The following is a 27893-nucleotide window of genomic DNA, read 5'->3' as shown; positions in this document are numbered from 1 at the left end:
CCCGCGCAGTTACGAAAGCGCGACCCCCTCCCCCCGGAGCTTTATATAATGCGGCCGGGCGGCCCCAGCTCGCCTCCCTAGCTCCACGCGCGCCCGGACCCGCGACCAGGCTTGAGCGCAGCTCCCGACCGTGAGCGGCGGCCCGGCGGGACCGGGGGGCAGGCGCGGGAGGGACGGGGGGCCGGGATGAACGGGATGGGGGTACGGGGGCAGGAGGGATGGGGGACCGGGGGCCGGCGGGATGAGGGCTCGGCGCGGGCGGGATGGGGTCTAGGGACTGGCAGTGACGGGTCGGCTGGTCCGGCCGCCAGGCGCTCACGGCGCGCGGTTCCCTCAGGGCGGACTCCTGAGCAAGATGCAGTGGGTGTGGGCGCTGGTGCTACTGGCGGCGCTGGGCAGCGCCCGGGCGGAGCGCGACTGCCGGGTGAGCAGCTTCCGAGTCAAAGAGAACTTCGACAAGGATCGCGTAGGTATCTGCGTCCCGGATGCGCCCCGTTCCCCTTTACCGGCGGCCGGCCATGCGCTCCCGGACACCAAACGCTGCTCTACTCCCTTCCCCAGTTCTCCGGCACCTGGTATGCCATGGCCAAGAAGGACCCCAAGGGCCTCTTTCTGCAGGACAACATCGTCGCCCAGTTCATGAACGAGAATGGCCACATGACAGCCACGGCCAAGGGCCGAGTCCGTCTCTTTAAGTCAGTGACCTATGGGGGGCTGCGCTCTGCGCTGCAGGGTCCCCCGGGCTGAGCGCCAAACCCTGTTTGGGGAGGGACGGGAGCACCCGGGGTGGGATGCAGGGAGCCCTTCGCCCAGCCTGGCTCATGATCCCCTTGGCTTCTGCAGTAGCTGGGACCTGTGCGCAGACATGCTGGGCACCTTCACAGACACCGAGGACCCTGCCAAGTTCAAGATGAAGTACTGGGGCGTAGCGTCCTTTCTCCAGAAAGGAAGTAAGTAGTCGGCTTAGTGGGACTGTCTTGGAGGATGGGAGACATACCTAGCCAAAAGGCTGGGTTTCTCCTCCAGTGGCACCCTTGGGAAGAACGGTCTGTAAGCAACCAGAACTCTCAGCAGGGCTTAAAGCTAGAGGGGTGAAACTGCAAGTAGCCCGGCCCCTTCACTGCGCCCACCCCATCCCCCAGCTCAAAAACCTGGCCCAAGCTCAAAAGGCTCTTGGGCTTGTCACGTGACCTCCTCCTGCCATTTACCCATACTGCCAGTGTGCCAGGGGGTGTGGCCTTCTCCATGCTTAGACCACCCACCTCCTCAAGACCCAACTCACATCACCACCCAACCTGGTTTTGCATTTCCTCCGTTTCTTTAGGCTGGATCCCTGAGACAGCTTGACTACTAGGGGCCCAGCAGAGGCTCAGAGACTCTCATCCAAGGACGCAGGGGGCATTTATGCACAGGGTTGACTCATTCCAAGGTGCCCTACCTGCCGCTGCTGAGATTCTGAGCCAGGCACAGTGCTCTGGATGACAGTGACCTCTTCCCTTTCTCCCAAGCCCTGAAACTCACATGGGGAGCAGGGTGTTAAGGACTCTCAGAAGAGCGTCCTAAAATTCAGCCTGATGTAGATGTTCGAGAGCATACATGTATATGCTCTTTCTACTTTTTCCTCATTTCTCCTAAGTTTCAAATCTGCAGTCTACTTGGTACCTAGAGAGTAATGCAGGCCACGGGGGACATATCATGGAACCACAGAGATGGAGAGTTAACCCTGTGAAGGGGGTTCAACATGCAGATAAATAAACTGAGGTCAAGAGAAGGTAGGGCTTTGTCCAAGGTCATGCAACAAGTTTGTGAGAGCCAGTGTCAGAAGCCAGGGGTTCCAGCTCCCAGGTCAGGTTTAGGTGGCCCTGAACAGCAGGGACTCCTAATACAAACCAGCTTTTACAGTTTTACAGAATACTGTTGGAACTCTCCTGGGAGATAGGCCCCAGAGGGCTGTTCAGGGGGACTCTTAGCTTGGTGAGCCAGGGCAGAAGTGTCCTTTCATGCAGCCCATCTACACGGGGCACACACTCCTTGACTTCCTCTACAGTTGTGTTAGATGAGTTTTTACTTTTTTTTTTTATCGAATTGCATCTTCAGTATTGATTTACACTGTACATACGGAGTTGCTACTCAACGAGGGGAAAAAAGCTTTTATCCTTAGAGGTAATAAAGATTTTTTCATATAACGCAGCAAAACTTCCAAAAGTGATCCATTTAGAGTAAAAGATAAACTTTTCTGATAATGGATTACAAAAATCAGTACCACGGGGCACAAGGTTACTAATTTTTAGAATCTGCATCTTATCAAACAGATGAGCATGGCCACCGCCGAGCAGTCGTATGGCTTCCCCTGACCCCCACATCCCGGTGTCTGACACATTCCCCATGGGAAAGCCTGGGAGGTTCAGGGGTGGCTCAGCCTTCCTCCTGGCGGGCCTGCAGTGGGCTGAAGAGGGGCCTCACCACCCACCGCTGTGCAGCTCTCCTACAGGGCATGGGTTTGGGCTGAGCCCCTTCTAGGCAGGGACTCCCAGGGTTCTCAGAGCCAAGAGGCACACCCAGAGGTGACTTAGGCAAGGATTAGCGATCTCCCTTGCACCCTTAATGCTGGGGGATCCAGGTTCCCCTGCGCTACTGCAGCACAGGACATGACATAGAGCAGAGATCATCACTTGCCTCATGACCTGGGTGTGAAATGGAGACACGGAGGCTTTGCGTTTCTCGTTTCTTATCCCCTGTTGCCCCCAGTTTATTTATCACCTGGAGACAGCGTGGTGTAGAGGTTAGGTATGGGGGCTCCAGAGTCAGACTGAAACTCAGTTCTGTCCTGCTCTTTGTGATCCTGGGTGAATTACATAATTTCTCTGTGCCTCAGTTTCCTTATCTGGAAAATGGGGATGATAGTGTGCACTTTCAGGTCGTTGTGAAAAATAATTGAGAAAGCACAGAAAGTGTCCGTACAGTGACTGACACATAACTAAGTGCTCAGAAAGTCTTGGTCATGGTTATACATCAACAAGAATGTTAAGCAGAGATGTGACACATTTTACCAAATGTGAGGTGTTTGGATATCCACATTGTTGTTTCTCCATGGCAAAACCTCTCACATACATTCTTACTAACGTGGTTTCCCCATCCTGTCTTTATTGACATTAGTACCACCTTTGTTTACACTTATGCTTCATGGCTTACATCCCAGTCTTAGGAAGAAATATAGTCTAACTTCTTCAAGGGCTCAGCTCTGCCTCTGAAGAGTATGAGCTCTAAGAAAGAATATCTTATGTCAGAGGGTAGGCACCTTGTGCCCTCAAGGCAGAACCTACCCTCTTTTGCCAGCTTGGAGAAGTGAGTCAGGTTACTAACCAGAATTAGGGTGGAGCCAGAAAAGCCATGAACCGGATCATCCAGTGGACTGAGAGGCAGGAGAGCAGTGTGGATAGTGAGAGGGCTGGGAACTAGCTGATGCGGATCAGTGCCAAAGATTCATCCTGCTGTGGGGGTGACATACGTTGGTGGCCACACCATAAAGGCACGAGATATTGTCAGAGGGTAGATGGAGGAGACATCAGTAGAAAGGTCTAGTCTGTGGTTTTGATGGGTCCACATTCTCGGTTGTTCTTTGGAAAGATACGATCACATTTATTATCAGGGAGAGAAAGAATTATTAAAGTGAACGAGGTTCCCCCCACCACCGACTCCAGTATTTTTTCCTGTAAAGGACAAGATCCTTTCTCACGGTCCCAATTTTCTAAGAGCTGTCAGAATTCTCTGTAGTCTCCTGCTTCCTAACTCCTGAATCCAGTTTTGGGAAGTGGCTGGCTTCTGGGGCCAGGCAGTAAGTTTCCTTGACATCCGAGTGGCGGAGGGAGATGCAGTGGCCCCGTGGCTTTCTGCCTTGCAGACGATGACCACTGGATCATTGACACGGACTACGACACCTATGCTGTGCAGTACTCCTGCCGCCTCCTGAACCTCGATGGCACCTGCGCTGACAGCTACTCCTTCGTGTTCGCCCGTGACCTGAACGGCTTTTCCCCGGAGGTGCAGAGAATCGTGAGGCAGAGGCAGGAGGAGCTGTGCCTGGCCAGGCAGTACCGGCTGATCGCTCACAATGGTGAGTGGTGTGTGGGAATAGGGCACCGGCTGCTCGTCCTTAAGGGTCCCTGGGTCTGCATGCCCTGAGATGCATTTCATCTGCATGCAAGAGAAAACAGGGAGTCTTGGGAGCCCCCTCTGAGTCCAAGTCTTCATCCGTCCTGACCAGATCTTTCACTGGCCTTATCGTGGGGCTGATGCAGAAGGAGCGGGCAAAAGCCTTCTTCCAAAACCTTGGCACTTTTAATTAAGTAAAACTGCAGGGGACAGACTCTTCCTTTTTATCTGCCACCTTAGGCTCAGTCTGTGGTCACATGATTTTGCTCCTGGCTGCACTACCCAAAAAACCATTTTGACTAGATTAATATTGTCTGGGGAATTGAGTGGCCCCAGTGAAGAGCTGGGCATTGAATGTGGCCATTGGTGTAAAAACAACTTAAAGAGAGACATCACCATAGCAAGTTCGAAAGAGAGTGATTTCAACAAATGCTCTTTTTCTAATATGGAACTAGATATCCAGTAAGTTGACTAGCTGGTTTTCCTCACTTACGTTTTTTTTGAGATCCCCTGGAACACCCATTGAATCTTTTTATGGATATTACTCTTGTCTGATCTTGATTTAAAAGCCAGTAATATTCTGGAAGAAAGTGTACATTTTATTTTGAATAGACACTCACTCCCATGGGAAACTGGGTTTCAAAATCCAAATAGGGTAATGCTAAATTGTGGGGGAAAAAAGAGAACAAAACTGAACTTCTCTGTTGGTCATCTAACTAGCTAACCCACACTACACCAAACAGATATGAACGCAGACCAAACAAGTAAATAAATAAGATTTTGATGTTTCACCCAGGGGCAGCCTAAGTGTAGGGCAGGATTTCACCCCAGCCAGGCTCCACACCAAGCCCTTTGCCTGCCTTATCTCACTTAATCCTGGAGACACCTCATGAAGTAGGTATTCTCATTATCCATGTTCTACAAGATGAGAAAACAGAGGCTGAGAAAGATTACGAAGGTTGCCCGAGATCTTCAATAGATAGCTGACTTGGATGCAAACCAAAGTGGTTTTGTGACTCTGAAGCCCCTTGTGGCACCACCTGGTGACATATGACACAGGACATGGTGAACACGCTATAAAACTGCTAACAGAGTAGCTGAGGTCAGGCTGACTTGGCCCTCACTTCCTGAAACAGGAGGACATACCCACATCCCTGTGAAATGCAGTGAGGCAAATTTAAGACAAGTAAAAAACAGCACTTTGATACAGGAGATCCTATGCTCTGGGGCCCACCCCATCACCCCCAGAGAAATTCAGAGGGTTTCAGAAAGCCTTGAAGATGTTTATGAATTAGAGCCACATCTAGCCATAACCTTACAAGAAGCATTTGAACAAAGCCGAGCCCTAAGGTCATCGAATATTCACTCTCTACATTTAACACCAGCTCCATATTTCTGTCATTAATATCTTTGTTTTCTACATTTCAGGTTACTGTGATGGCGAATCAGAATGAAATATTTTGTAGCAACACGGAGGGTGTCGTTTCATTAGGAAACTTCCTATTAACTCACTCAGCCTTCAACTCTTAGAGTTTAGTTTGCACCGCTCTCCTCCCCTCCCCTCCCCTCCCCTCCCCTCCCCTCCCCTCCCCTCCCCTCCCCTCCCCTCCCCTCCCCTCTCCTCCCCTCCCCTCCCCTCCCCTCTCCTCCCCTCCCCTCCCCCACGTAAACATAAAACATTCAGTACACGTAAAAGTATGTGTGGGGATAAGTGAATCTCTTTGCACTCAAGTGTCTGTGTTCCCTGGAGTTTTCTAAGGAATCATTTGAGGATTAGGATTCCAGACTTTGATTTATTAAAATATGTATAGTCACCTATTTCCTGTGATTTGGGTTTTTATTTGTGTTCGCGTCTGTGTTGAAGTGAGTTCTGCAGGTGGCTGGGTAGGATGCACTTTTTATATACCGGGAGGGGTTCTTCTCTCCCGGCTCTTTATGACCTTTGGCCTGTTCTAGTGCCTAAGCTCCATTATTAATGAATGTGGCTTCTCTTAACTTCCTGAAAAAGGGATTTCCCCATTAACCCAGGAAGGCCTTAACTACTGAGGCCAAAAGAGGTGAGTGTAGGTTAGGCCAGGCCAGTGACCCCAGCCTCAGGCAGCCCCAGGCCCTGGAGGCGGGCAGGGGGGTGGGCTTACCCCGAGCTGGTCTGAGACGCCGAGAGGCATGGGTTGGGGTGAGCTCTAAGAAACGCCCCCCCAGCCCTTCATTGTCTCTGGCACCTAATTCACTTCTTATTTCAGCTGTGGGAAAAGGTTGCAGAAGAGGCTATGGGCTTCCCGGGGGGAATCAGGAGATGGATCATGGCGCCCCTACCTACAGTGTGCGGGAAAGGGGAAGTAGCTGGGTCCGGGGCAGGACACCAGTGTCCCACACCATTAGCAGCACTTGTGAACACTAACGTATAGCTGCATACAAAGCCACGTGCCTCAGTTTCCCAGGAGCTCCTAGGAGCCTCAGTTCATCATCTTAAAAAGGCATCAAGGCTTTGGTACCAGTGTCTTGGTTTTACTTCAGAATTCTGCTCAGATGTAATTAGCTGTATGATTTGGGGCTGGTTGTGTAGTTTCTCTGAGCCTCACTGTCCTCCTGTGAAATATGGGGAAACAGTGTCTGCCTGATGGGCTGCAGCGAGGGTTCAGTTAGAGCACTTAGGGTGCCAGGCTGACATTTCTGAGATGTGTCAGAAGCAGGGAAGGGCAGCTCTCTCCCGTGTGTGAGGAGAGCTCTGCGTGGGTGCTGGCATATCGGGGCCACGGAGGCTCCTGGGGGCCCCAAATCAATGTGCTTTGTTCTCCCACCAGAAAGGGGGAAGGCAGGGGACCGTGCACAGGAAAGCTCTACCTGTCATTCACACGGAACAGGGGCCATCAGGGCCTGGCCCTTCAGGTGTCACCCCAGCGACCCAGAAGACAGCCACACATCACTTCAAAAAGCAGCTTTAATTTACCAAATTTATTAACGAAAGATGAACAAAAGATCCCTGTCCTCTAGTCCTCAAGCTTGTAATAAACCTTACTTCAAAAGCAAGCTGCTCAAGAAACTCCACCAGCAAAGACAACTACTGGCTCTGATTTACTTGGTGACAAAGATTGGTTGAGCATGTCCTATGTGCCAGGCCCTGAGCTACTGTTCCAGCCACTGGCCCAACCTCCAAGTGCTGGCGTAGCCCTGGGTTCTCGCTGGCTCTGGTTTCTTCTCTCTCTCTCTTCCCAGGGACATTTCATAAAGGCATAAATCTGCAAACACTATCTGGTGACTCCCAACGTTGTATATTCAGGCCCACACCCCACATCCCTGCACCCCACTGCCTGCTCTCCATTTGGATCTCACTGGGGTTTCACGTGTAAATGCCCCCAATGAAACTCTTGGTCCTTCTATTTCCCATTCTCCTAGTCTTCCCCATTTTTGTTGCCTGCTCTCCATCCAATCACTGACAGGAGTCACCCCTGAATCCTCTCTTTCCCCCCTAATCTGCATCCTGTCCATCAATAAATCATGTTTGCTCTGCCTTCCCAAAGTATGTCCCAGGATCACTTCTCACAATCCCCCACGGATGCCACCCACCTCCAACTTCCCCATCTTCTTTCTCTGCTTCAACAGCCACCTAACTGGTCTCCATCTTTATTCCTGCTCCACAAAGTTCATTCCCTGCACAGCAGCCAGTAGAGCAGGTCACATCAGCATCCACTTGCAAACCTCCAGTGGCTGCCCACTGAACACAGAATAAACTCTCTATGGTAGCCTCCCAGACCCTGTGTAATCCAGCCCTGTAACCTCTCTGGTCACAACTGATGGTCTCCAGCACAGCATCCCTCTGTCTTGGCATCAAGGACATTGCCCGGCATACAGGAGGCTCAGCCAATAGTTTGCTTTGTTTACACCTATCTTCTTTCTGTCCCACAAGTACACAAGCCTCTTTGCACCAGCACCAGCGTCTGCTCCATCTGCAAAGCCCCACTCCCTTGGATTCACATGGCTGGTTCCTTCTTGTGGTTTACCTTTTGGCTCAAATATACCCCTTAGAACGGTCTTCGCAGACCCCTCAACACCCCATCTAAATTGCCATCACTGTCCCATTTTCTTCACGACGCTAATTCACTCCATAACACTATATTGTCTATTGACTTATGTTTGGTTTTTCGCTGCCCGCACCTAGAAGATAAGTAAGCTCCATGAGGGCAGGGGCCATGGCTGTCTGGTTCACTGCTGTATTCCCACCACCAAGAACATCGGCCACAGCATGTGCTTAAGAGGCATCTGACAGGTGGATCAACGAAGGGAATCACTCCTTTTCTCACTGTCAAATGTTTGCAGTCATCCGACCTCCTCTCTGACTTCATGACAAAGCTTCTCCTAAAGGGGTCCATGGCATCCCTTTATAAATGAAAAATAAAGTCACCTTTAATTCCTTGGAAATTAAATCCTTGTTCCTTGGAAATTCCTCAAGCGCTCTTGACGTTAATGAATGATCCTGCAGCCTTGCAAATCCAGGGTGGGGAGCTAGAGTGGCCATGACTCTTCAGAGCAAAGATCTGGGTCCTGGACCTGTTCCAAGACTCACTTCAGGAAACCGGCAAGGCGTGGCTTTACGTGTAGGAGATGAGATTGCTGAACAGTTACAAGTAAAAATTATTAAACTTAATCATATTACACACTGAAAAAGTTCATATTGAAAAGGAACCCACAGCAAATACTTTTATAAAGGATAGAATTGTTATACTGAATGATCACCCCTCAATCTACTGGTGCTGTAAATGTACATTTGCATAGGTTACATTTTCTTAAAGCAGGTACCCTGGTGCGACCGTCCTGGAAATGAACTCCCTTTGAAAACACACCATGGCTTGCCAGAGAGTGACAAATAGACGCCTACAGAGAAAAATTAACTAGCTGGAAATAACAGACAGATCATTTCTTCTGACAGATGTGTCTGTAAACATGGCTCCCTTTTCTGAGAAGAAGAAGCAGTGAAAAAATTTCCTCCATTCGTTCCTAAACAGTGACATGTTGTAGAGAATGGGGTTGACGGCCGAGTTGGCAAAGGTGAAGGCCACCACCCAGAAGAAGAGGGACGGCCAGATGACCAGGTTTTGCTCGAAGTTCTGGATCAGAATGAGGAGGATGGTGACGATGATGGGGCTCCACATGACGAAGAAGGAGATCATGAGCAGGAACAGGGTGCGGAAGAGCCGGACGTCCTGCTGGGACACACGGAGCTGGTGGCTCTCCGAGGAAGCCAGGGTCATCGTGAGCCTTCTCCTTGACGCCTTCGTGATCTGCAGGAACACAAAACAGAGCCGGCGCCACAGTTTACAGCAGGACATCGGCAGTGTTGATCCTGGAGGGGCAGAGGAGGCCCAGGAGTTGGAATCTGCCGTTCTCGCTGCACTGGGACTACTTGGCTTTGGGCTTTGTGCGGAGAGAGCTCCCTTCTCAGAGGCCTGGCTCGCTGCCCGCGCTTAGGATGCGCTGGTCAGCTGGCCTCCTGAGAAATAAGGCAGATCATCCGTGTTATAAATAGTGTTGACGAGGGGAAGTGCAAAGCCAGAATGCAATGGTCTAGAAGAGAGATGTGTGAACACAGATTCAGGTGTCATTCAAGACTCCCTTTCCCAGGAAGAAAGAGGAGCTGGCCAGAGCACTGCTAGTGACACGTGTTGAAAAACTGAAACCATTTCCCATTTATGCCCCCAGGGGAGAGGTGACAGCTGGTAGGATAAACATCCTCGTGCCTATCTTTGCACACCTAGATGAGCATATCAGTAGAATAAATTCTCAACAGTGGAACTGAAAGGACCTCTAATATTTTGTACTAATGAGCAGGGTCAGCATTAGAGCAGAGGGATTGTGGGCAAGGAGGCAACTTGGCAAGGTGACATGGGTTCAGAAGGGTGTTCTGGACTCTTCTTTCAGGAGCCCTTGCAGGCACTGCTCTCCGAACCTTCTGCCCAGTCTCTTCTGGTCAGTTAGAGGGTCTTGCTTCAGCATCCATCAGAGAAGCTGGCTACTAATTGGCTGTGGGCCGCCTTGGACATATGGCCCATCAACTGAGGCAGGCTAACCAGATTAAAATAAAGCCCTGCATGTCCTCTCACCCCACTGTCCCACGTAAAAACAGTATTTTTGGAACAGACAAATGCTTCATAACATCTCAGAACCAGAATGTTGGAGCTAGATTGCCCCATGCATGGTTGGAGCAGCACTTCTCAGACTTCACTCTGCCTGTGAGGCATTCAGCACTATTTTATTTAAGTGTAGATTCTGATTTTGCATGCCCCGAGGACTGCACTTTGAGTAGCCAAGGCCTACTCCACACCTTCATTCTACAGGTGAAGAAACAGGCCCTCCAGAGAGAGGGTTTAGCCAAAGTACTTTGAAAACAGGAGCCTTAGAACTGTTCACATCAGAGGGCAAAAGCCCCACAGAAGCTGAGTCCGTGAGAGAGAAGGTGGGGCCTCCCCAGAGGCTCTAAAGACCCCAGTGCTTAGGCTCACACTGCCCCGGGGATACATACAGAGTCCCGCGCTTATGCCTAATTCTAATTTTCCTCTAAAATGGGGCCCTGCACCCACTAGCCTGACATGCTTTGTTCCAGCCTGTGACCTCTGTCCCAGGTAAGAGATCCAATTCCGAATGTCTTGCCACATTCGTGGTGCTTGCTTACTTGCCTTTGCTTAGTCTGGCCCTGTGTCCTGCTTCTCCTGCAGGAGCAGGCTGCTGGGCACACAATGAGTGCTTACATGTCTGGAGACTTTAATAGCCAAAACCCTTTTTTTGTTTGTTTGTTTGTTTTTTTGCAGTACGCGAGCCTCTCACTGTTGTGGCTTCTCCCGTTGCGGAGCACAGGCTCCGGACGCGCAGGCTCAGCGCCCATGGCTCATGGGCCCAGCCGCTGCGCGGCATGTGGGATCTTCCCGGACGGGGGCATGAGCCCGTGTCCCCTGCATCGGCAGGCGGACTCTCAACCACTGCGCCACCAGGGAAGCCCCAAAACTCTTATTGTTCGTTAGCTCTGCCCGGGCCTTCCTAGGACCATTCCCCTAAAATTATTGAATCTCAAGAGATGAAGCAATTAGAAAGTAATCAGAATCATTCAAATTTGGGGCAAGATTAACTCCAAGACCCGAATGGCTTAAAATATTCTCTTTAGAATACTTCTAATTAGCTAATTAAAGGGTAACCATTTAATTTTCCTGTGATTAAATACAGCTGCTTCTGTGTAGTAGTTTTGGTCCACTTCTAGGTGACGGGGACCCAGGCAACAGGTGCTGAATGAACAGAACCCCTTCCTTCCCACCCACTCCCCGCCAAGAACAACAGGAATCAGGATCACCGAGCTTCACGAAAGGCCCCCTGTGTGCCAGCCACTGTACAATGCATCTGTTTTATAAATTGCCACATTTAATCTTCAAAACTGCTCGTTGGATTCGTGCTATTATTTTCTTCGCTCCAGAGATGAGGAAATTGAATCTCGGGAAATGTGAGTAGCTTGTTGAAGGTCACTCTGCTAATGATGAATGGTCAAAGCCCCCATCTGTGAAACTCCAGCTCAGGTGAGCTGAAGATGAGCGATATCATAAAAGGCTCCAGCCCTCTTCCTGGAGTTGCCTTCCACTTCCGCCCCCCTGCTCTGCAGCGGGGTGACTGCTCAGACCCATAGGCTAAAAGCCACACTGGCACATCTAAGCTGGAAGGTGCTGTGTAGAATCAAAGTTAGAATATGTGTTCAGGTGAAAGCTGGTGAACCTGAGACCTTGGATGATTGACCTGGGAGGGTAACAGCTGCCCAGGGGCAGGTGGGTAGGCTGCAGGGGAAATGGCACCACTTCTGAGTAGGCTAAGTGCAGCCTGGTGGGCACACGAGGATGATTCCAACAGCAGCCTCATTGCTAGTGCTGTCCACACTGCTCTTCCAAGAAGGATGGAGTCCCTGGTACAGTGTCTTTTAGATATTTTTTTTTGGTTTTGGGGGTTCTTTTGGGGTTTTTCTGGCCTCACCGTGCAGCTTGCGGGATCTTAATTCCCCGACCAGGACTTGAACCCTGGGCCCTTGGCAGTGAAAGTCGGGAGTCAACCACTGGATCGCCAGGGAGTTCCCTAGATATTTTTTGAATGAATGATGTGGATGGAAGTTCATACCTATTGAGCACTTACTATGTGCCAAATCCTTGTACATATCACTTGGTTTATCTCTTTAAATTCTCCTAACGATTCTGTGACATACGTACTTTGATGATCTCCATTTTATTTTGCTTTATTTTATTTTAATTTAATTTTTATTGGAGTATAGTTGATTTACAATGTTGTGTTAGTTTCAGGTGTGTAGCAAAGCGAATCAGTTATACATATACATATATCCACTCTTTTTTAGATTCTTTTCCCGTCTAGGCCATTGCAGAGTATTGAGTAGAGTTCCCAGTGCTATACAGTAGGTCCTTATTAATTATCTACTTTATATATAGTAGTGTGTGTATGTCAACCCCAATCTTCCAATTTATCCCTCTTTCCACTTACCCCCTGGTAATCATAATTTTGTTTTCTACATCTGTAACTCTATTTCTGTTTTGTAGATAAGTGATGATCCCCATTTTACAGAGGAGGAAACTGAGGCTCAAAGAGGTTAAGGAAATTGCCCAACAGTACCCAGCTAAGCAGTCGCAGAGCTGGGCTTCAAACCTTGGCAGTCTGACTCCAGTCCATGCTTAAACTTAAACTAATTCCTTCCCACCCTCTAATATCTCTGTCAGTGGAAATCCTTCCATCCAGCCTGTAACTCCAAGCTCTAATGCCAGGGACTCCGGGAGGGCATCCTGGTTCATCTGCCGTTGGCATCCTGCAGCGCTTTGTTTCAGGTACTCACGTGGCACTTGCCACATATTCTACGGTAGATGTTGAAGCATCATTCTTACCTCTGAGTCCCACCAGACTGCAGCTCCCTGGGGCTGGGCAGCCCTGTGGCTGCTGTGGTCAGGGGCTCTGGCAAGTGTCTGACAATGACCGTGAGCAGACAGCAAAACAACTGACTCACGGGCCAAGTGAACATGTGCTTGGCTCTTTATTTAGCACTGACTGATGCTACCCTATTTCCTTCCATCCGCAGTTCCCACAGCTCTGAGGGAGTGAGAAGGAAAATGGGCCCATTATAATAAAATGCAGCTCCTCCCTGCTCCCTTCCCCACATTAGATGACAAGACTAGTCGTCTTTTGTTCAGGGTTTAAAGTGTCTCTGGCATTACACTGAATGCTTGCTGTGCTTTTAGATCAAATTAAAAGCTCGATAAACTTTTGAGGATTAACTTTAATCCTTAAAACAAGCCTGTGGGGTATGCTCTCATTTTGGGGACAAGAGACGGAGGCCCTGAGAGGTGAAGTGACTTGCTCAAGGCCTCACGGTCAAGTGGGGGAAGGGTACCTCAGGGGGTACGCTCTTCACCGCCAGTCACACCACTGCCACTACCAGGACAGAGGACAGAGCTCCCGGGAACGTGGCCCACGGCCACCACCATCAGGGTCACTGGCACTCCATAAAATGTAAATGCTTCGGCCCACCTTCAGAAGACACTCTGATTCTGTGGGTCTGAGTGGGCCTAGGAATCCGCACTTTTTATAAACTCCCCAGGTTATTCTCAATCACTAAAGTATGAGAACTACTCATCTAGGACAACAGGCTTGGAGTTTCTCCCCCAGTCCTTTGAAAAGTCACTTTTAAATTGCCTGAGACTCTCTGCCTTCACATTCACATGAGCATCTGAAGGCTACGAGCAAAGCTTCTCCCCACCCCACATCCCTCTGTCACCCCACGCCACCAGACCACAGCCGCGGACAGGTGGATGTGGGGAGAGGTCGCTCCCACTGACCCAGCTCCAGCCCCTGGGGTTGGGTCTCCTCTGAGGGCTGCTTGGTCAATCCACAACCTCCCTATTAGAATCATCAGACAACAGACTCCATCCTTCCAGAGGACCAACCTCCCCTTCCATCACCGGCAAGCAGGCCCCAAAGCTGGGGAATGAGATCCAGGCATGGAGAAAGGAAGGGCCACGTGTTCACTACCTAAGACCTTCACATTTAGTCGAAAGGGATTTCACTTCCCAGTTACACCCTGAGATAGGTGAAGGTTTTCCAACTTCAGGCCAGACACTCACTCTGTCATTCAACATATATTTATTGAGCCCCTACTATGTGGCCAACACTCCTACAGGTGCCGGATGCACAGCAAGAAACAAGGTAGCACTGCCCACCCCGCACTTCCATTCTAGTGTTTGGGTGGTGAGGGGCCTGGGGGTGAAGGGAGAGGGGGACCAAGAAACCTATAAGCTGTCACAAAGCCTGCCATGGTGCTGGTTACTGGGTGACAATATAAACCAAGCCCCACCAGCAAGCATGGTCAGCCTGATCAAAGGCACTGAGGAGTGGCCTGGAGACTATTACCCTGGGAAACTGTTGATAGGAAAAAGCCACTGGAGATGTAGAGCACGCCTGAGTCAGGAGGAAAGAGGAAGCAGGGAAGGCAGAGGGTGATAAAGGCCATTGCCATGAGCAACTGAAGCAGCCCCAGAAAAAAAGAGCCCCAGTGAAGCCTCCTCTCAGTGCTCACCCAGGGCAGAGCCAGCAACCAGGGTAGCGGCTTGAGAATGGCGGTTCCCAAAGGAGAGTCTGTGGAGCACCAGCCCAGAGAGAGCTCTGTGGGGAAAAGGCGGTCTGCAGTCGGGTTTAGCAATGCTGCCTACTCTATTCCAGAGATGGAGATTCTCAAAGTTCATGAGCATAATAAAGGCTCTGAGAAGGCCTGCAGCAAAGAAACCCATTTAACTTTGATTAACCCAGCATTTTCCAAACTCCTTTGATCATAGAACCCTTTCTAACATCTAACATCCCATGGAGTTCTAGAGAACGCTTTAGGGGACACTCTGCTTGTGAGGAATAAAAGTCAGGGTGATTTGAAAGAGACATTTCTCAGGCCTAGAGATGGTACCTGACTTAGAGGCAGCAGTGACAGGTGAGAGGTAGGGCTGGTGGGAAAAGGGTCGGTAGTGTAGTTATCTGTCCTATGGTTTCAAATGATTTGCTAATTGTGTCTCTATGAATATAGCTAATTAATATTGATGTTCAATTGATTTTACAGAGTTTTGCTCTTGATAGAAAAAGCTCAGCAGAAAGGCTGATTCAGGGTCTCTGAGTTATGAGTATCTTCAGAGGAAGAGAGACGCAAGCTAGGCGGCCCCACCCAGGCTCTCCACCTGGCAGCTTACCAGCTTCCAAGTTACAAACAGGAGCAAAGTGAGAACAAATGTAATAGTCCTCCTGGGATATGGTCAATAGTCAGTTTTGCCAGTGGGGTGGAAAGTAATCTTCTGAAAGTCTTATATTTGCATTAATGTTGCAATTTTCAAAATCACATTAGATCTCTTTCATATTAAAGTCTAACAGTTTGTTCAAAGCATTATCATACCTGCAATTCTCATTTTATTGTGTTAAATGATTCACTGAGGCCCATTTGGCTCCAGAGGGAACTGAGGCCCACATTCATTAAGCGACTTGCCTAAGGTCACACAGTAATAAAGCTTGGACTAGAATCTGGGGCTCGTGACTCTTTGTCCAGTCGTTTTCCCACTGTCCCAAAGGAGAAGGTGCTGTTGGCCCTTTCAGTGTGATCAAAGTTTGTGTCTTACTCATTCAATGAGTGTTTATTAAGCCCCTACAATGAATAAGCCAGGCTCTATTTTAGGCACAGGACTATGGCAGTAAACAAAACAAAGTCTCTGCCTTCAGGGAGCTTGCATTCTAGTGGGCAAGACAGATGATATGCAAGTAAATACACACAAATGGAATATGACAGGGGTTGGAAGTGCTTTGAAGAGAAATAAATCAGGATCAGGGACTAGAGAATGATGGGGAATCTCTCTGGAGAAGAGCCTTTTGAGCAGAGACCTAAATGAAGCGGGGGAGTGGCCCATGCAGAAGTCTGGGGGGGAGAGATCCAGGAGAGGAAATGGCAGGTGCAAAGGCCCTGAGGCAGCAGTGTGTTGGCATGTGTGAGAAAGAGCCCCAAGGACACGAGGGAGGGGGAGAAGATGACGCAAGAGGGGCAGGCAGGGGACAGATCACACAGGGCCTTAAGGTGAGGGTTTTAGCTTTTCCTCCATCTGTGAGGGAAGTGATGGGATCTAAATTATATCATTGACTCACTGCTCAGAGCACCATTTCATAACTGTGAGTCACGATAGACACTCGATTCATCCAGGAGCTGTCCTGAGGTCTGGGATGGGAAGAACGGAAGGCTGGCCGTGAGTTTATAGGCAAAGTGTCTGGAACTGCAGTTAGAGGCAGATGGATAAGAGGACACATCAGGGCTCGAGGATTCCTAGGATGTTTCCAGGTGGGCCCTGGCCCGAGGAAAAGAATATCCTTTCCATAGAATAAGTCAGTCCTTCCTCAGAAGGTGGCTGAGAACCATGAGGCACGAGTGAAAAGGGACAGATCAGAACCCTCTTGCCTCTAATGGACTCAGGAGTGGGACTGCCCAAGCAGGAGAGGTCGGATGCCACAGCCAGCTTCTGCCCAGCCCTCATCTAGCCAGCCAGCTCTGCTCTAGGGCCAGTCCCATGTTCTTGCGGTGCTCCAAATCTGGGCCCTGCTGTTTATTCTCTCAAAAATCTCAGCAGTATGTCTTCCCAGCATGCTGTGAGAGGATTAGAGGAACAGTCTCGCCTAACAATTAACAACAGCTGTAATTTATTCATCCCCTGCTACAGGCAGGCATGACACTCACCATAGTCCCACCAGGAGTATCTCCTATGTATCTCACAAAAATCTTAAACCGTTGGACTTTTGATCATTATTTTGCAGATGAGGGAACAGAGGTTCAGAGAAGGTAAGTAACTTGCCAAGGCCACACAGCAAGTAAGGGGCAGATTCAGGACTCAAAGGCAGGTTATTAAAATAACCCCTTCTGGTCTCCGTGTTTTTTATGGCCCTTTGCTTTTTCTCCCTTTTCCCTCCTTTTTCTCTTTTAACAATTTGCAAAGTGTTTTCAAACTAAGCCTCAGTATCACTCCTTAATGTGTTTCAGGGTTTCACTGCATTGAATAGCAGCACCTTTGTCTGTCTCCCCCTTCCCTTTCTTGTGTTAAAGCTCCTTCTAGATAGAGAATGTGACTTGCTTACTCTTGACCAATCTCTACTCCCCAACAACACTTTGCACAGAGCAAATTCTTAACAAATGTCTGAGGAATTAAAGTGTTGGGACTCTGGAACCAGACTGCCTGGGTTTAAGTCCTGATACTGCTGCTTATGAGCTGTGTGCCCTTTCATAAGTTACTTAACCTCTCTGTGCCTTGGTTTCCTCATCTGTAATTCTGGTTAGGATTAAATGAATTCCTGACACATTGTAAACACCATATAAATATTTTTAAAATAATTTTTTAAAAATTCATTCTCCATTTCTCTTCCTTTTTCCCTCCCTTCTTTTCTTTTAACATAATGATAGTAACTAACGCTTACATAGCATTTACACATGCCAGGCTCCCACTGCAAGCACTTTACAGACCTCAGCTCCAGGCCCGAATCTGCCTCATACCCTTGAACAAGCCCCAGGTGGGACGTCACTTAAACAGGTCACAAGTCAACTGGTGGGGAAGAGTCTAGGGACTAACATGGGGGGCCGTCTCACACAGGATCCAGAGATTAGAAGACTCGGATGGAGGTTGGCCTGGCTTTGGGTTCTAAAGCATCTAAGAAGGTCACAGATCTTTAGCTACAACAAAAGGGCCATAACAGTGGCCAGACAGCAGGCAGGACCTAAGGGCCCCACTTCAACCTGCTTGTTCGCCATATGACGCATTATATGCTATAAAACCAAGATTCAACAACGGTGAACCTCGGAGAGGACTCAAGCATTTCGCAATAAACCTTCTGAAATGAGCATGAACACATGTAGATGCCATCTACCTGGGCCAGCACCTCGCATGCAAATATGCTGCCTCAAGGGGTAAGAAAGAGGCTGGCAAGTCTTTTTTATGTCCCTGTACATAGTCACATTGAAGATAGAGATCATTTCCTGTTTCAGTGCACTTTTACAAGGCACATGCCCTGGGAGCGGGGGGTAGCAATTAGAGGGATAGAGGAGGGGCTTCTCGTATGCTCTGTTTCTCGTTCTGTTTCTGGGAGCTGTTTCTGGGAGTGTGGTCAATTTGTGAGCTGTGCATGTATGCTGGGTGTGCTTTTCTGTATTTATATTGTACTTCAATAAAAGTTTTTAAAAGTGTACATTCTTTATCACCACACTGCTGTTTGTGATGGGGAAACAATGGACACAACCCAAAAGCCCATAAAATAAATTACGTCACAACTATATGATGGAGAACCATGAAGCCATTAGAAATAATGAGGCAGAGATATAGGAACCGATCCGGAAGGATGTTATGATACAGTGCTAATCAAAAAAAGGAACTTACAAAGCAGACAGCATTATCTCAAATCTAAAAAAAAAACATTGGGCTGAACCATGGTAATAGTTGATATTTTATAGTTGACCATTTTATATGGTTCATTATATATATATACACACACACATATATATATACGTATATGTGTTTATATGTACACAGATATACATACACATACTCACATTGCATAGAAATATATATATATATATATAAATTTATAAGAAAAATAACCTGAAAAAATGTACTTTAAATTGTCAACAGTGGGGGTAAACCAGATTTTTAGTATCTGTGTTACACATTTCTATGTCTTTAATTTTTTATAATGAGCTTGTATTACTTTAGTGATCAGCAAAAACAAATGATAATAATAAAAGTCACATAGATATAACTTTTTTAAAAAGACCAAACTTTTGTCCCTCAGCGTTGCAGAGGGATGGATCTGGGCAGTGAACCAGGATTGGGCTGGTGCAAATTCTAAGGTAAATTTTGACCTGGAAATGCCAAGGTTCATCTGAAATACCCCAAGCCTGAGTGAAGTTCAGCCACGGCGCTTGAAGCAAACATACCTGTAAAATTTTGGAGTAACTGATCACAATAAGCAGTCCTGGTACCAAGAAGTTCAAAGTAACAAATGACACATCCCAGGAGATTTCTCCGGCAATGCTGGGCCAAACCAGTGTGCAAATTGGAATTTCCTAGTTACAAAAAGGAAGAGAAGGTCATTTAATGCTGGCTTTTTATTTGGCCTTTAGCTCAGCCCCAGGTGGGGTTACCTGGCACTGTTACAATGTTGTGTTACCCTGTTGTGTTTTGCTGTTACACAACTGGTATGACAAGAAACCCCCGACTCCCTTCCATTGCCCACACAACCCCACTTACAAGTCATTCCCCTCTGACCCTCAGAATCACCATAATTATTATTCCCATTCTCCAAGGGAGGCACGTGGGCCTCAGGGTCCCAGGCTGGGAAGACCCAGAGTCAGTTCCCAGGCATGGCTCCAGGTCCAGTGCTCTTTCCACTTCCCTGGGCTGAGCTGCAAAGAGCCCTTGAGCCTTCTCTTCCAAGACCTTCATTTTACAGGGGAAAAATCTGACCCCTGAAAGTTTACATAGATTGGAAGTGATGTGCTACACGCAAACATATAAAACCTGGAGTGAGGTGTGCCTCTCCTCCAGGGGAGAATGCAACAGCCCCAGAGTGAAGGTGCAGCCACGGTCATCAAGATGTAAAACCACTGGATGGGGCAGAAGAGCATGCAGGTTTGTGACCTTGCTGCTGTCACTACGTTGCGTTGAATTCAAATGTTTGACACTAACTGCAAACCCCGAAACATGTTCCCAGACCTCACCGGATAGTTACTAAGCTGCTGCAACAATTTTTTCCAATGAACAAACAGGTCAATGACAAGAGATCTATTTATCCTCCCAAACACAAATCTCCAGCGCCTGCTTGACTATAGGACAAAACTCTTTAGAAAACAAGAGTCCTACACACTTCTGGACACATAGAACAGATTTTTTAAGAGCATATTCTGTGTAAAAAGACCACATTATTGATTTCTGGTGGACAAGGCATCTTAACCACAGTCCATAAGTAGTATCATTATTCATAGCATCATTCATTCATTCATTCATTTAACCAATATTTATTGAATGCTATACTAAGCAAAGGCAAAGAATTTTTATCATTTCCCAACGTGTATCATAATTGCATGGTCAAACTCAAAATAGAGTCAAATAATCACTCCTTTTCCTATTCAGTATCTAAAATTCTCTGAGCATTTATTCTTTGCCAGGAAGCACTTTACATATATTATCTCATGGAATGTTCATCACAACCTTATTGAAATGCATAGTTATTTTTCCCATTACATAGAGGAGGAAGCTAAAGCTTAGAAATTTCCTCCTAAAATAATAGTCTAAAACCCTAAAGATGTAGTCCTTTTTAGTCATCTCCAAAGAGATGAGTGGTTATAGAGGGTATCCTGGAACCTACCAAAACTGCTAAGGCAAGTCAGGCAGGGAAGAATGCTTTAGTTATATTTGTACCCTGAGAGGGTGCTGGGGGGTGAGAATGTTGCTTCCTTTTCCTGTTTTGTTTAGACAGTTTACAAATGCACTGGACATTCTAAAAACTTGTTCCTTCATCCCCACCCCCACTGTGCACACCGGATGGAATAAAGTTTATTAGAGCTTTCTACATTTTTGTGATTGGAAAGAAATTTGTGTCTCTCAAGGATCTTCTGAATATTGACAGTGCAGTGACCACAGCTCTTTGGGAAATCCAGGTAGCCTATGCTTGTACTCAGACCTCCACCCACCAGGGACCCCTTATTCCAGTGCATTGGGTGGGCAACACAGATCAGCAGAAATGTTGAAGCAGCAAACAGAAGAAACAGATTCCAGCCCTGAGTGTGACTTAGTCTCTAATTCTTTTTTTTTTTTTTTTTGCAGTACGCGGGCCTCTCACTGTTGTGGCCTCTCCCATTGCGGAGCAGAGGCTCCGGACGCGCAGGCTCAGCGGCCATGGCTCACGTGCCCAGCCGCTCCGCAGCATGTGGGATCTTCCCGGACCGGGGCACGAACCCGTGTCCTCTGCATCGGCAGGCGGACTCTCAACCACTGCGCCACCAGGGAAGCCCAGTCTCTAATTCTTATGCTTGTGATGGGAAAAATGTACAGGGAGGGAGGGCAGAGAAACAGATGACCCCAGAAGCATTTCTTAAAACCCCCAAGAACTCCCAACTCTTTCTGAAAACCCTCTCCAGAATGTCTGCCTAACCCTCTCCAGGCTTAACAAGATTTTGTAGAAGACTGTGTAATGATTGAGCAAGGTGTTCTCTCTACATTAGGGACAAAAATATAGATCCTTAAATAATCTGCCTGCATTAGCCTCGTATTGTTGAAGAAAATGTGTAGGTGCGAATGAAAAGGTATCTATCCACACACTCACACACACAGGCATAGAAAAGACTGGAAAGATACACTCCAGAAAATTAAGTGTCGGGCTTCCCTGGTGGAGCAGTGATTAAAATCCACCTGCCAATGCAGGGGACACAGGTTCAAGCCCTGGTCTGGGAAGATCCCACATGCCGAGAAGCAACTAAGCCCGTGCACCACAACTACCGAGCCTGCGCTCTAGAGCCCGCGAGCCACAACTACTGAAGCCCATGCGCCACAACTACTGAAGCCCATGCGCCTAGAGCCCGTGCTCTGCAACAAGAGAAGCCACTGCAATGAGAAGCCTGCGCACCGCGACAAAGTGTAGCCCCCGCTCACCGCAACTAGAGAAAGCCTGCGCGCAGCAACGAAGACCCAACACAGCCAAAAATAAATAAATAAAAATAAATAAATTTATAAAAAAAATAAAAAGGAAATTTGAAAACCAAAAGTGCTGGGCCTGCTTTGTTACTGAGCTACAGAAGCACAGCTGGCTGAGCCGATAACAGTGTCCTTTAATCTATTTGTCCAACCACTCGCTGACTCAAGCCATGGTGACTAAGCCACCGTGAGGCTACAGTGAGGATGCGAAAGGAGGCTATGCTACAGTCAGGGAGGGAAAAAAGCACTAGGAAACTTCAGTACAGAGCGGCAAGCCCAGAGAGCTATAGGTGATGGGATTGTGGAGTCACCGGGAAAGCAGCATCCAGGAGGGGTTGTGTCAGCTGTGCGTGGAAGGATGGGGCTTCAGTCAAGGGAATGGGGAAGCTGGAGCTCAGTGTCTGGACCAGAAAGGATGTAGATGGGAGGCCACGTACAATGGTGTGAAGTGTGGTTGACCGTGACTGGTATTCCCATCCCAAGCTCCATCTCTCCCCAGCAATCTCACCCATTTCCACGGTGGCTTTTTGCAGATGCTGTTGCAATCTCCTCTTTCCAGCCCAGTCTTCTCCTGAACCCCAGACTGGCCCCACTGCCCTGAGTGCATCTCTATAGGATGCCTCACAGGCACTTCTAGCCTCCAGTGTCCCACCCCAAAGATTCCACCTCCTGCATCATCAACTCCGGGCACGGAGCCGCCATTTTCCAAGCTGTCAGATACCTGAGTGCTGGCCTTCCACCTTCTTCTTCCCTCTCCACTCAGTGGGAACTCCTAGGTTCTGCCTTAATAGCTATCCAACCCACCACAAGCTCGTTCTCACTGCTCCCCCTCCCCCCACAGACCACAGACCAGGCCATCTCTCACCTCCTAAGTCCCAACGCCCTAAAGGGTGTGTAACTGGCCCTTCTCTAGTTGACCCCCACCAACCCTTCCAGCACCATCTCTTGCCAACATTGTGGGCTATCTCCTCTGCCTGTGATGTCCCTCCAGTCACCCACGTCACTCATTCTTTTCCAGGAAGACTTTCCTGTGGATGGGGGACATCTATCTACAGGCACTGCTCAAGTGCTGACCCCTGCCCGCACTGGCTGACTCATTTGCAAATGCCACCTGATTCCAGCTGTTTCCGGTCAGCTTCTCTAATGACTCTTCCTGGAATACCCTTGGGAACACCTTTGTAAATAGTTCTCCCTGCCCCACCTCTTCAAACAAAATGGAAGACTTCAAAGTCATTTTAAGGAACTAGGAATCCTAGTTATATATCTCCTCTCCTATCAGCTTCCCAGCAGAGAAGAAAGAACATACCCATGGCAAGAGATGGACTTACTTTCCTATATCTTAAAAGTATCCTCTAATATTAACAAATGTGAGGAAACTTGTTTGTCTCCTCAGCCAATCCACATTCAGTAGGGACACGACGGCATTATTGGCCTGGTATTAAACTGGGGCAGGGCAGAGCAGTGGGACCAAGCGCTCCTCCGGAAGTGTGAACTCATGGGAGAGGCACCAGGAGGAACAGACAGACCCCAGCTAACTTCTGCTTCCATCCTTTGCCCATTCTGTAACTACAGGCATCTTCTCCTTCAGAAAATAAATGAGAACACCAATTCGTGGGGTTACTGTGGGGTTACCGAACTGTGCAGGGTCTGGGACCAGAATCTGCGTGATCCACAGGCCCCTCCTTGAAGAGAAGGGCGGTATCTTGGTCGTGTGGCTCACGGCGGGGGCAGGAGGGAGGGGTGCTCAGTAAGTGTTTGCAGAATCAATGGGCAGCACACTCTGACCGGGGTGGACAGTCCTCCCCACCTGCCAATGAGGGTCACGCCCCACCAGGGCCACAGCATACACAGGCAGGAATCCCACTGGCAAAGGCTGAGCTGACCCGGCTGAGATGTCTAAGTTGCTAGGATGTGTCCACCCTCTTAAAATGGCAGTCTTTTATTTTACCGCAATCAGAAGAATTGTACTGTTTGAAAAATGTTTAAAATATTTATAACCAAAGATAAGGAAACTAATAATAGCTGGCAACTCTTGAGCGCTTAACTGTGTGTGTGCCAGGTGTTAGCTCATTTACTGAGCTTCCGTCCCCACAGTAATCCTATAAGGTTAATACTGCTATTGTGCCCATTTGGCAAATGAGGAAAGTGAGGTATAGAGAGATGAGACCACTTGCCTCTGGCTCACAGCTCCTAAATGGCAGAGATGGGATTCACGCAGAACATCTGACTCCAAAGCCTGCATTCCTAATACCAAATTATTTAGCATTTTCTAGCCTGTCTATCATTTCATCTAAGTTTGAAAGAGTCTGGTCACCTTGACTGCTTGGTACTCACTGCCCAAATGGACAAAGGTAATCATGTTCTTGGGGGTTTTTTGTGGGGGGAGCTCAGATAAACAGAAAACTCTGAGAGGCACTGTTTCCCGGGCCGGTGCTCCTTGAGGGGAGGGAGCCAGCATGCGCCTGGGTTTAGTTAGTTCTCTCAGCTGGTGGTTTGGGTAGGAAAATGTCCCCCCCATCCAAAACCTCCATATTTAGTGTCCAAGTAGGAGCGGGCAGGCAGAATCTACAGCCAGGAAGCTGGGAGTAGAGGATTGAGAAAACAAGCATTTGCTAATTTTAAATGTGAGTCTCAATTCAGTCTAGACTAGATCCTTCTCTGTCTCTTTTTTTTCAATGGCCCCACCCCTTCCCCCTGCTATTTCTCAGTCTTTTCAACTTATTTCTTTAACTGCAGAGCCTCACTTGGCCCACCTATAAAGTAAGATGTTTCCTACATATTCAGGTCATGGCCCTTGAGGAACCAGGAGTTTTCTGTTTGTTGGCTTACTGGCAGGTGTGGATATGTGTGTGTTGGGGGCTGAGGGGCAGGTAGGGGAAAAAGACAGAGGATGGAGAGCTGGAAAGGACTGTCCCAGTTTTTCCTTACAAGCTCCCCGGCCCCACCTCTACTAATTTCAGGGAACAGGGGTCCTGCAGCCAGCTCACCTGGCCCCTCATCTTCTGAGATGCTGTGCGGACCCATTCTCTCCCAGTGGCTTTCCCCATATCCCTCTCCAAAGGCTCTTAAGACCAAGGAGGTGTTTCTGCATTGAAACAAGAGGGGTCTGTGAGCCCAGCCCCAAGGGGGACTGAGGGAAGACCACCACAACACAGACCTCCACGGAAGCACCTTACGGTAAAACTGTAGTCATTCTGGAAGTGCTGTGTAGGGCTCCAACCTCCACAGATGCCCTACCAGAGGTAAAATACAGAGTGGCAAGGCACGGAAGGTCCTGCATCTGTGCGAAGGCCTTCTCACTCAGACAATCCCCGTGTCCACGTCAGCAAGAAGTTTTAGTCTGGGTTTTTGGCTGGGAGGTGACAATAGCCTCATTTTTTAGTGTTATTTTCCAGTTAAGTAAGAGTGTACCTAAAACAGTTGTAAAAGGGGGAGGCACAAAGATACCTGTCTGGAAACATAAGATATCCTTAAGGTATGTTCTATGTGTTTTAATTCCCTGAGTTCTGTGAAATCCCTCAAGTCTGTGAAAAATACAGAAACACTGTAACTCAGTGAGAGAATAACTTAAAAAAGTCAAAAGACAGATGGCAGAATCCCAGCCCCCCAGAGACTTTTCGGTTTGAAAAGTTTGATTTCGGTTTGATTTGTGTTAAAAACTATATATATATATATATATATATATATATATATATATATATATATCACAGGATGCAGACTTCTCTCCCCAGTGAAAGGCCTGTGTGAGAGACCAGTCTGGGAAACGTCCAGAGAAGCCCACTTCTGCATTCACGTCAGCCTACGTTCACCTTCATAGCTAGAAGCCTTCCCCCCTCCCTCCCGGCCCTCCCACCCCTTCTGGTCACTGCTTAGGGCTCTCTTTGGGACTGTGATTTCTTCTGGGAGGCCCCACACTCCTTCCTAGGGCCAATGAAGTGTCCCACGGCCAGAAAACCAGCGACTGCTGTCGTAGGGAAAAGGAACGGGGCGGAGAACCCAGCCTCGGGCAGACACTCCAGGAGGCTGAGCCTCGAGACTCGCGCCTTCCCGTGGGGCGTACGTACCTCTGTCCCCGGCCCTCCCCGCGAGGCCCACAGAACCTAACACCGCGATAACAGCCAGAACCGCCGGCCACTGTCGAGGTCAGGTGGCCCGGGTGAATCTCCGCGCGCAAACCCTGCAGCGGCGCCACAGGGCAGCAAAGGGAACAAACCTGCGCCTGCAATTCTGTACCGCGGGACAGGAATAGCCTCGAGCCAATGTCATGAACTGTGCGCAGAATCTTTTTTAGATCCTGGACCCCCGCAATGATCCTAATGATCTGGGTGCGCTGCCCAGAATAACGCTTATGGGCTCAGCCTCTGGAATCTTCGGAACATTTGGGGCGCCCAAGATACTCTGAAGCCACTCTTCATTCAAAGCTCCCAGGGTAAGATCCCATGGTCTAATCTTTCCGTCTTGCAGTTGGAAAAACTGAGGCTCCGGAGGGGAAGTCACAGCCCCGCTAGAGGCAGCACTAGGTCCGGGGTCTCTGGGTCAACAAAGCCCTTTCTCCCCGGCCCATTCACACACACCTGCCCGCGATTCTCAAAGCAGGACCCTCATCCGGCCCGCACTGAATCTGCTGAGCGCGATCTTAGCTCCTCCTCGCGCTAAGGCTGAGACACCCTGAGCAAGTTACTCTCTGTGCACCTTAGCTTCCTCATCTGTAAATAGGTGTGATAATAAGAGTACCAAGAGAAAGCAGAATTTACTATAATGTGATCAGTCATTCCGGGTCCCCTAGTTCGGTCTGTCTGGCCGCTAAGCCCCTTACTCCATTAATCTCTCAATAGTCAGTGCACTTTACAGGCATTACGGGGGCTCCACTTACAACGTTTTGGAGGGCGTTTATGAGATCTACATCGTAGGGTCACAGTGAAATTTCACAGATAAAACTTAGTGCCGCGCACGGTGACACAACGATTAAATGCAGCAAACGGCCTAATTGTTTTGTTGTTTTTGTTAATGACCATCCTAGGTCACCGTTTCCGGCGCAACCCGCCTGCCAGCCTTTCCCGGACACCTGCCCCGCGTGCACACCCCGGCGCTCACCTCGTCGGCGCCGGAGAACCGCTGCTGGACGACGCGGAAGAAGATGCAGAGGGGCAGCGCGGCGAACGCCGAGTAGCCCCAGATAAGCGCGAGCAGCGCGGCCCGCGCCCGCCGCCCCGGGCGCCGCACGCCGCGCTGCAGGCGCACGATGCACACCATGCGCTCCAAGCTGACTGCCGCCAGCGTCAGGATGGTGACGCTGCCGCTCAGGGTCATCACGTAGAAGAGCAGGTGGCAGGCACCCGGGCCCAGCACCCAGGCCTCTGTCCAGCGCACGGCCAGCACGGGCGGGATGGCGCTGGTGAAGAGCAGGTCCGCGCAGAAAAGGTTGAGCACCAGGCTGGCTGTGGTGCCGCGGCGCCGTCGGCGCGCTACCAGCACCAAGGCGCACACGTTGCCCAGCAGCGACACCGCGAAGATGAGTGCCAGCACCACAGTCTCCACGGCGCTCAGCACCAACCGGTGGTCGCCCTTGACATCGGAGAAGAACGGGAAGCGGGTGCGGTTGGTCCGCTCCAGGCTGCGCGCGGGCCCAATGCCCGCCGCCTGCGCGCACTGAGGGGACATGCCGGGCACACCGCGGCCCGCAGCCGTCTGCGAGCGGGCTCATCTGGGAGGTGACTGAGTGCGAAGGCGGGGAAAGAGGGAGGGAGACGGTTGCGACATCTCCCCTCTGGCCCCCTCCCGCCTGAGCAGCGCCGGCGCTGGGCGTTGCGAGCTAAGCCTGGGGCGCGCGCGGGAACGAGGAAGTACCGGCAACGCCGGCTGGAAACACCCAGGCTGGGAGGGAGGCGGCAGCCCAGGCAGAGGCCGCTCTCGGGCCGATTAGGAGCGCCCGAGCGGCCCGGAAACCCCACCTAGCGAACCCCCAGAAACCCC

At 49.4% G+C, this 27893-nt stretch overlaps 2 protein-coding genes across 4 annotated transcripts; one reads left to right on the top strand and one right to left on the bottom strand.

The window, feature by feature from the left end:
* Window positions 1–22: 22 nt before the first annotated feature.
* Window positions 23–5703, top strand: RBP4 (retinol binding protein 4). Of its 2 annotated transcripts, none has more exons than XM_022569322.3 (6): window positions 23–130; window positions 338–466; window positions 562–695; window positions 847–950; window positions 3902–4114; window positions 5581–5703. In XM_022569322.3, the coding sequence occupies exons 2-6, from the start codon at window positions 356–358 to the stop codon at window positions 5604–5606; spliced, it is 588 nt and encodes a 195-aa protein (XP_022425030.2). In that variant the 5' UTR covers window positions 23–130; window positions 338–355; the 3' UTR covers window positions 5607–5703. The 2 variants fall into 2 exon arrangements, with proteins under 2 accessions (XP_022425030.2, XP_022425027.2); XM_022569319.3 differs by having other exon boundaries at window positions 844–950.
* A 1385-nt stretch (window positions 5704–7088) lies between these two features.
* Window positions 7089–27648, bottom strand: FFAR4 (free fatty acid receptor 4). Of its 2 annotated transcripts, XM_022569315.3 has the most exons (3): window positions 27015–27644; window positions 19166–19294; window positions 7089–9431 (listed from the first exon to the last, which is right to left on the bottom strand). In XM_022569315.3, exons 1-3 carry the CDS (start codon window positions 27579–27581, stop codon window positions 9042–9044), a joined length of 1086 nt encoding a protein of 361 aa, XP_022425023.1. In that variant the 5' UTR covers window positions 27582–27644; the 3' UTR covers window positions 7089–9041. The 2 variants fall into 2 exon arrangements, with proteins under 2 accessions (XP_022425023.1, XP_089754069.1); XM_089897943.1 differs by lacking the exon at window positions 19166–19294 and having other exon boundaries at window positions 27015–27648.
* Window positions 27649–27893: the final 245 nt, after the last annotated feature.

Source organism: Delphinapterus leucas, chromosome 16 (assembly GCF_059928025.1).
Source record: "Delphinapterus leucas isolate spDelLeu-1000000601 "Yukka" chromosome 16, BTC_Dleu_Yukka2, whole genome shotgun sequence".
Taxonomy (NCBI): Eukaryota; Metazoa; Chordata; class Mammalia; order Artiodactyla; family Monodontidae; genus Delphinapterus; species Delphinapterus leucas.
The sequence above is the reverse complement of the archived record's forward strand: the minus strand, read 5'-3'. Positions and strand labels throughout refer to the sequence as shown.

Excerpts from the sequence above, each read along its gene's own strand:
- FFAR4 (XM_022569315.3), bottom strand. The coding sequence starts at position 27,581 with ATGTCCCCTCAGTGCGCGCAGGCGGCGGGCATTGGGCCCGCGCGCAGC. Across the intron at positions 19,295-27,014 it reads GGTTCTCCGGCGCCGACGAG|GAAATTCCAATTTGCACACT; the intron begins GTGAGCGCCGGG and ends TTTTGTAACTAG. Across the intron at positions 9,432-19,165 it reads GTTACTCCAAAATTTTACAG|ATCACGAAGGCGTCAAGGAG; the intron begins GTATGTTTGCTT and ends GTGTTCCTGCAG.
- RBP4 (XM_022569319.3), top strand. The coding sequence starts at position 356 with ATGCAGTGGGTGTGGGCGCTGGTGCTACTGGCGGCGCTGGGCAGCGCC. Across the intron at positions 467-561 it reads AGAACTTCGACAAGGATCGC|TTCTCCGGCACCTGGTATGC; the intron begins GTAGGTATCTGC and ends TCCCTTCCCCAG. Across the intron at positions 951-3,901 it reads GTCCTTTCTCCAGAAAGGAA|ACGATGACCACTGGATCATT; the intron begins GTAAGTAGTCGG and ends TCTGCCTTGCAG.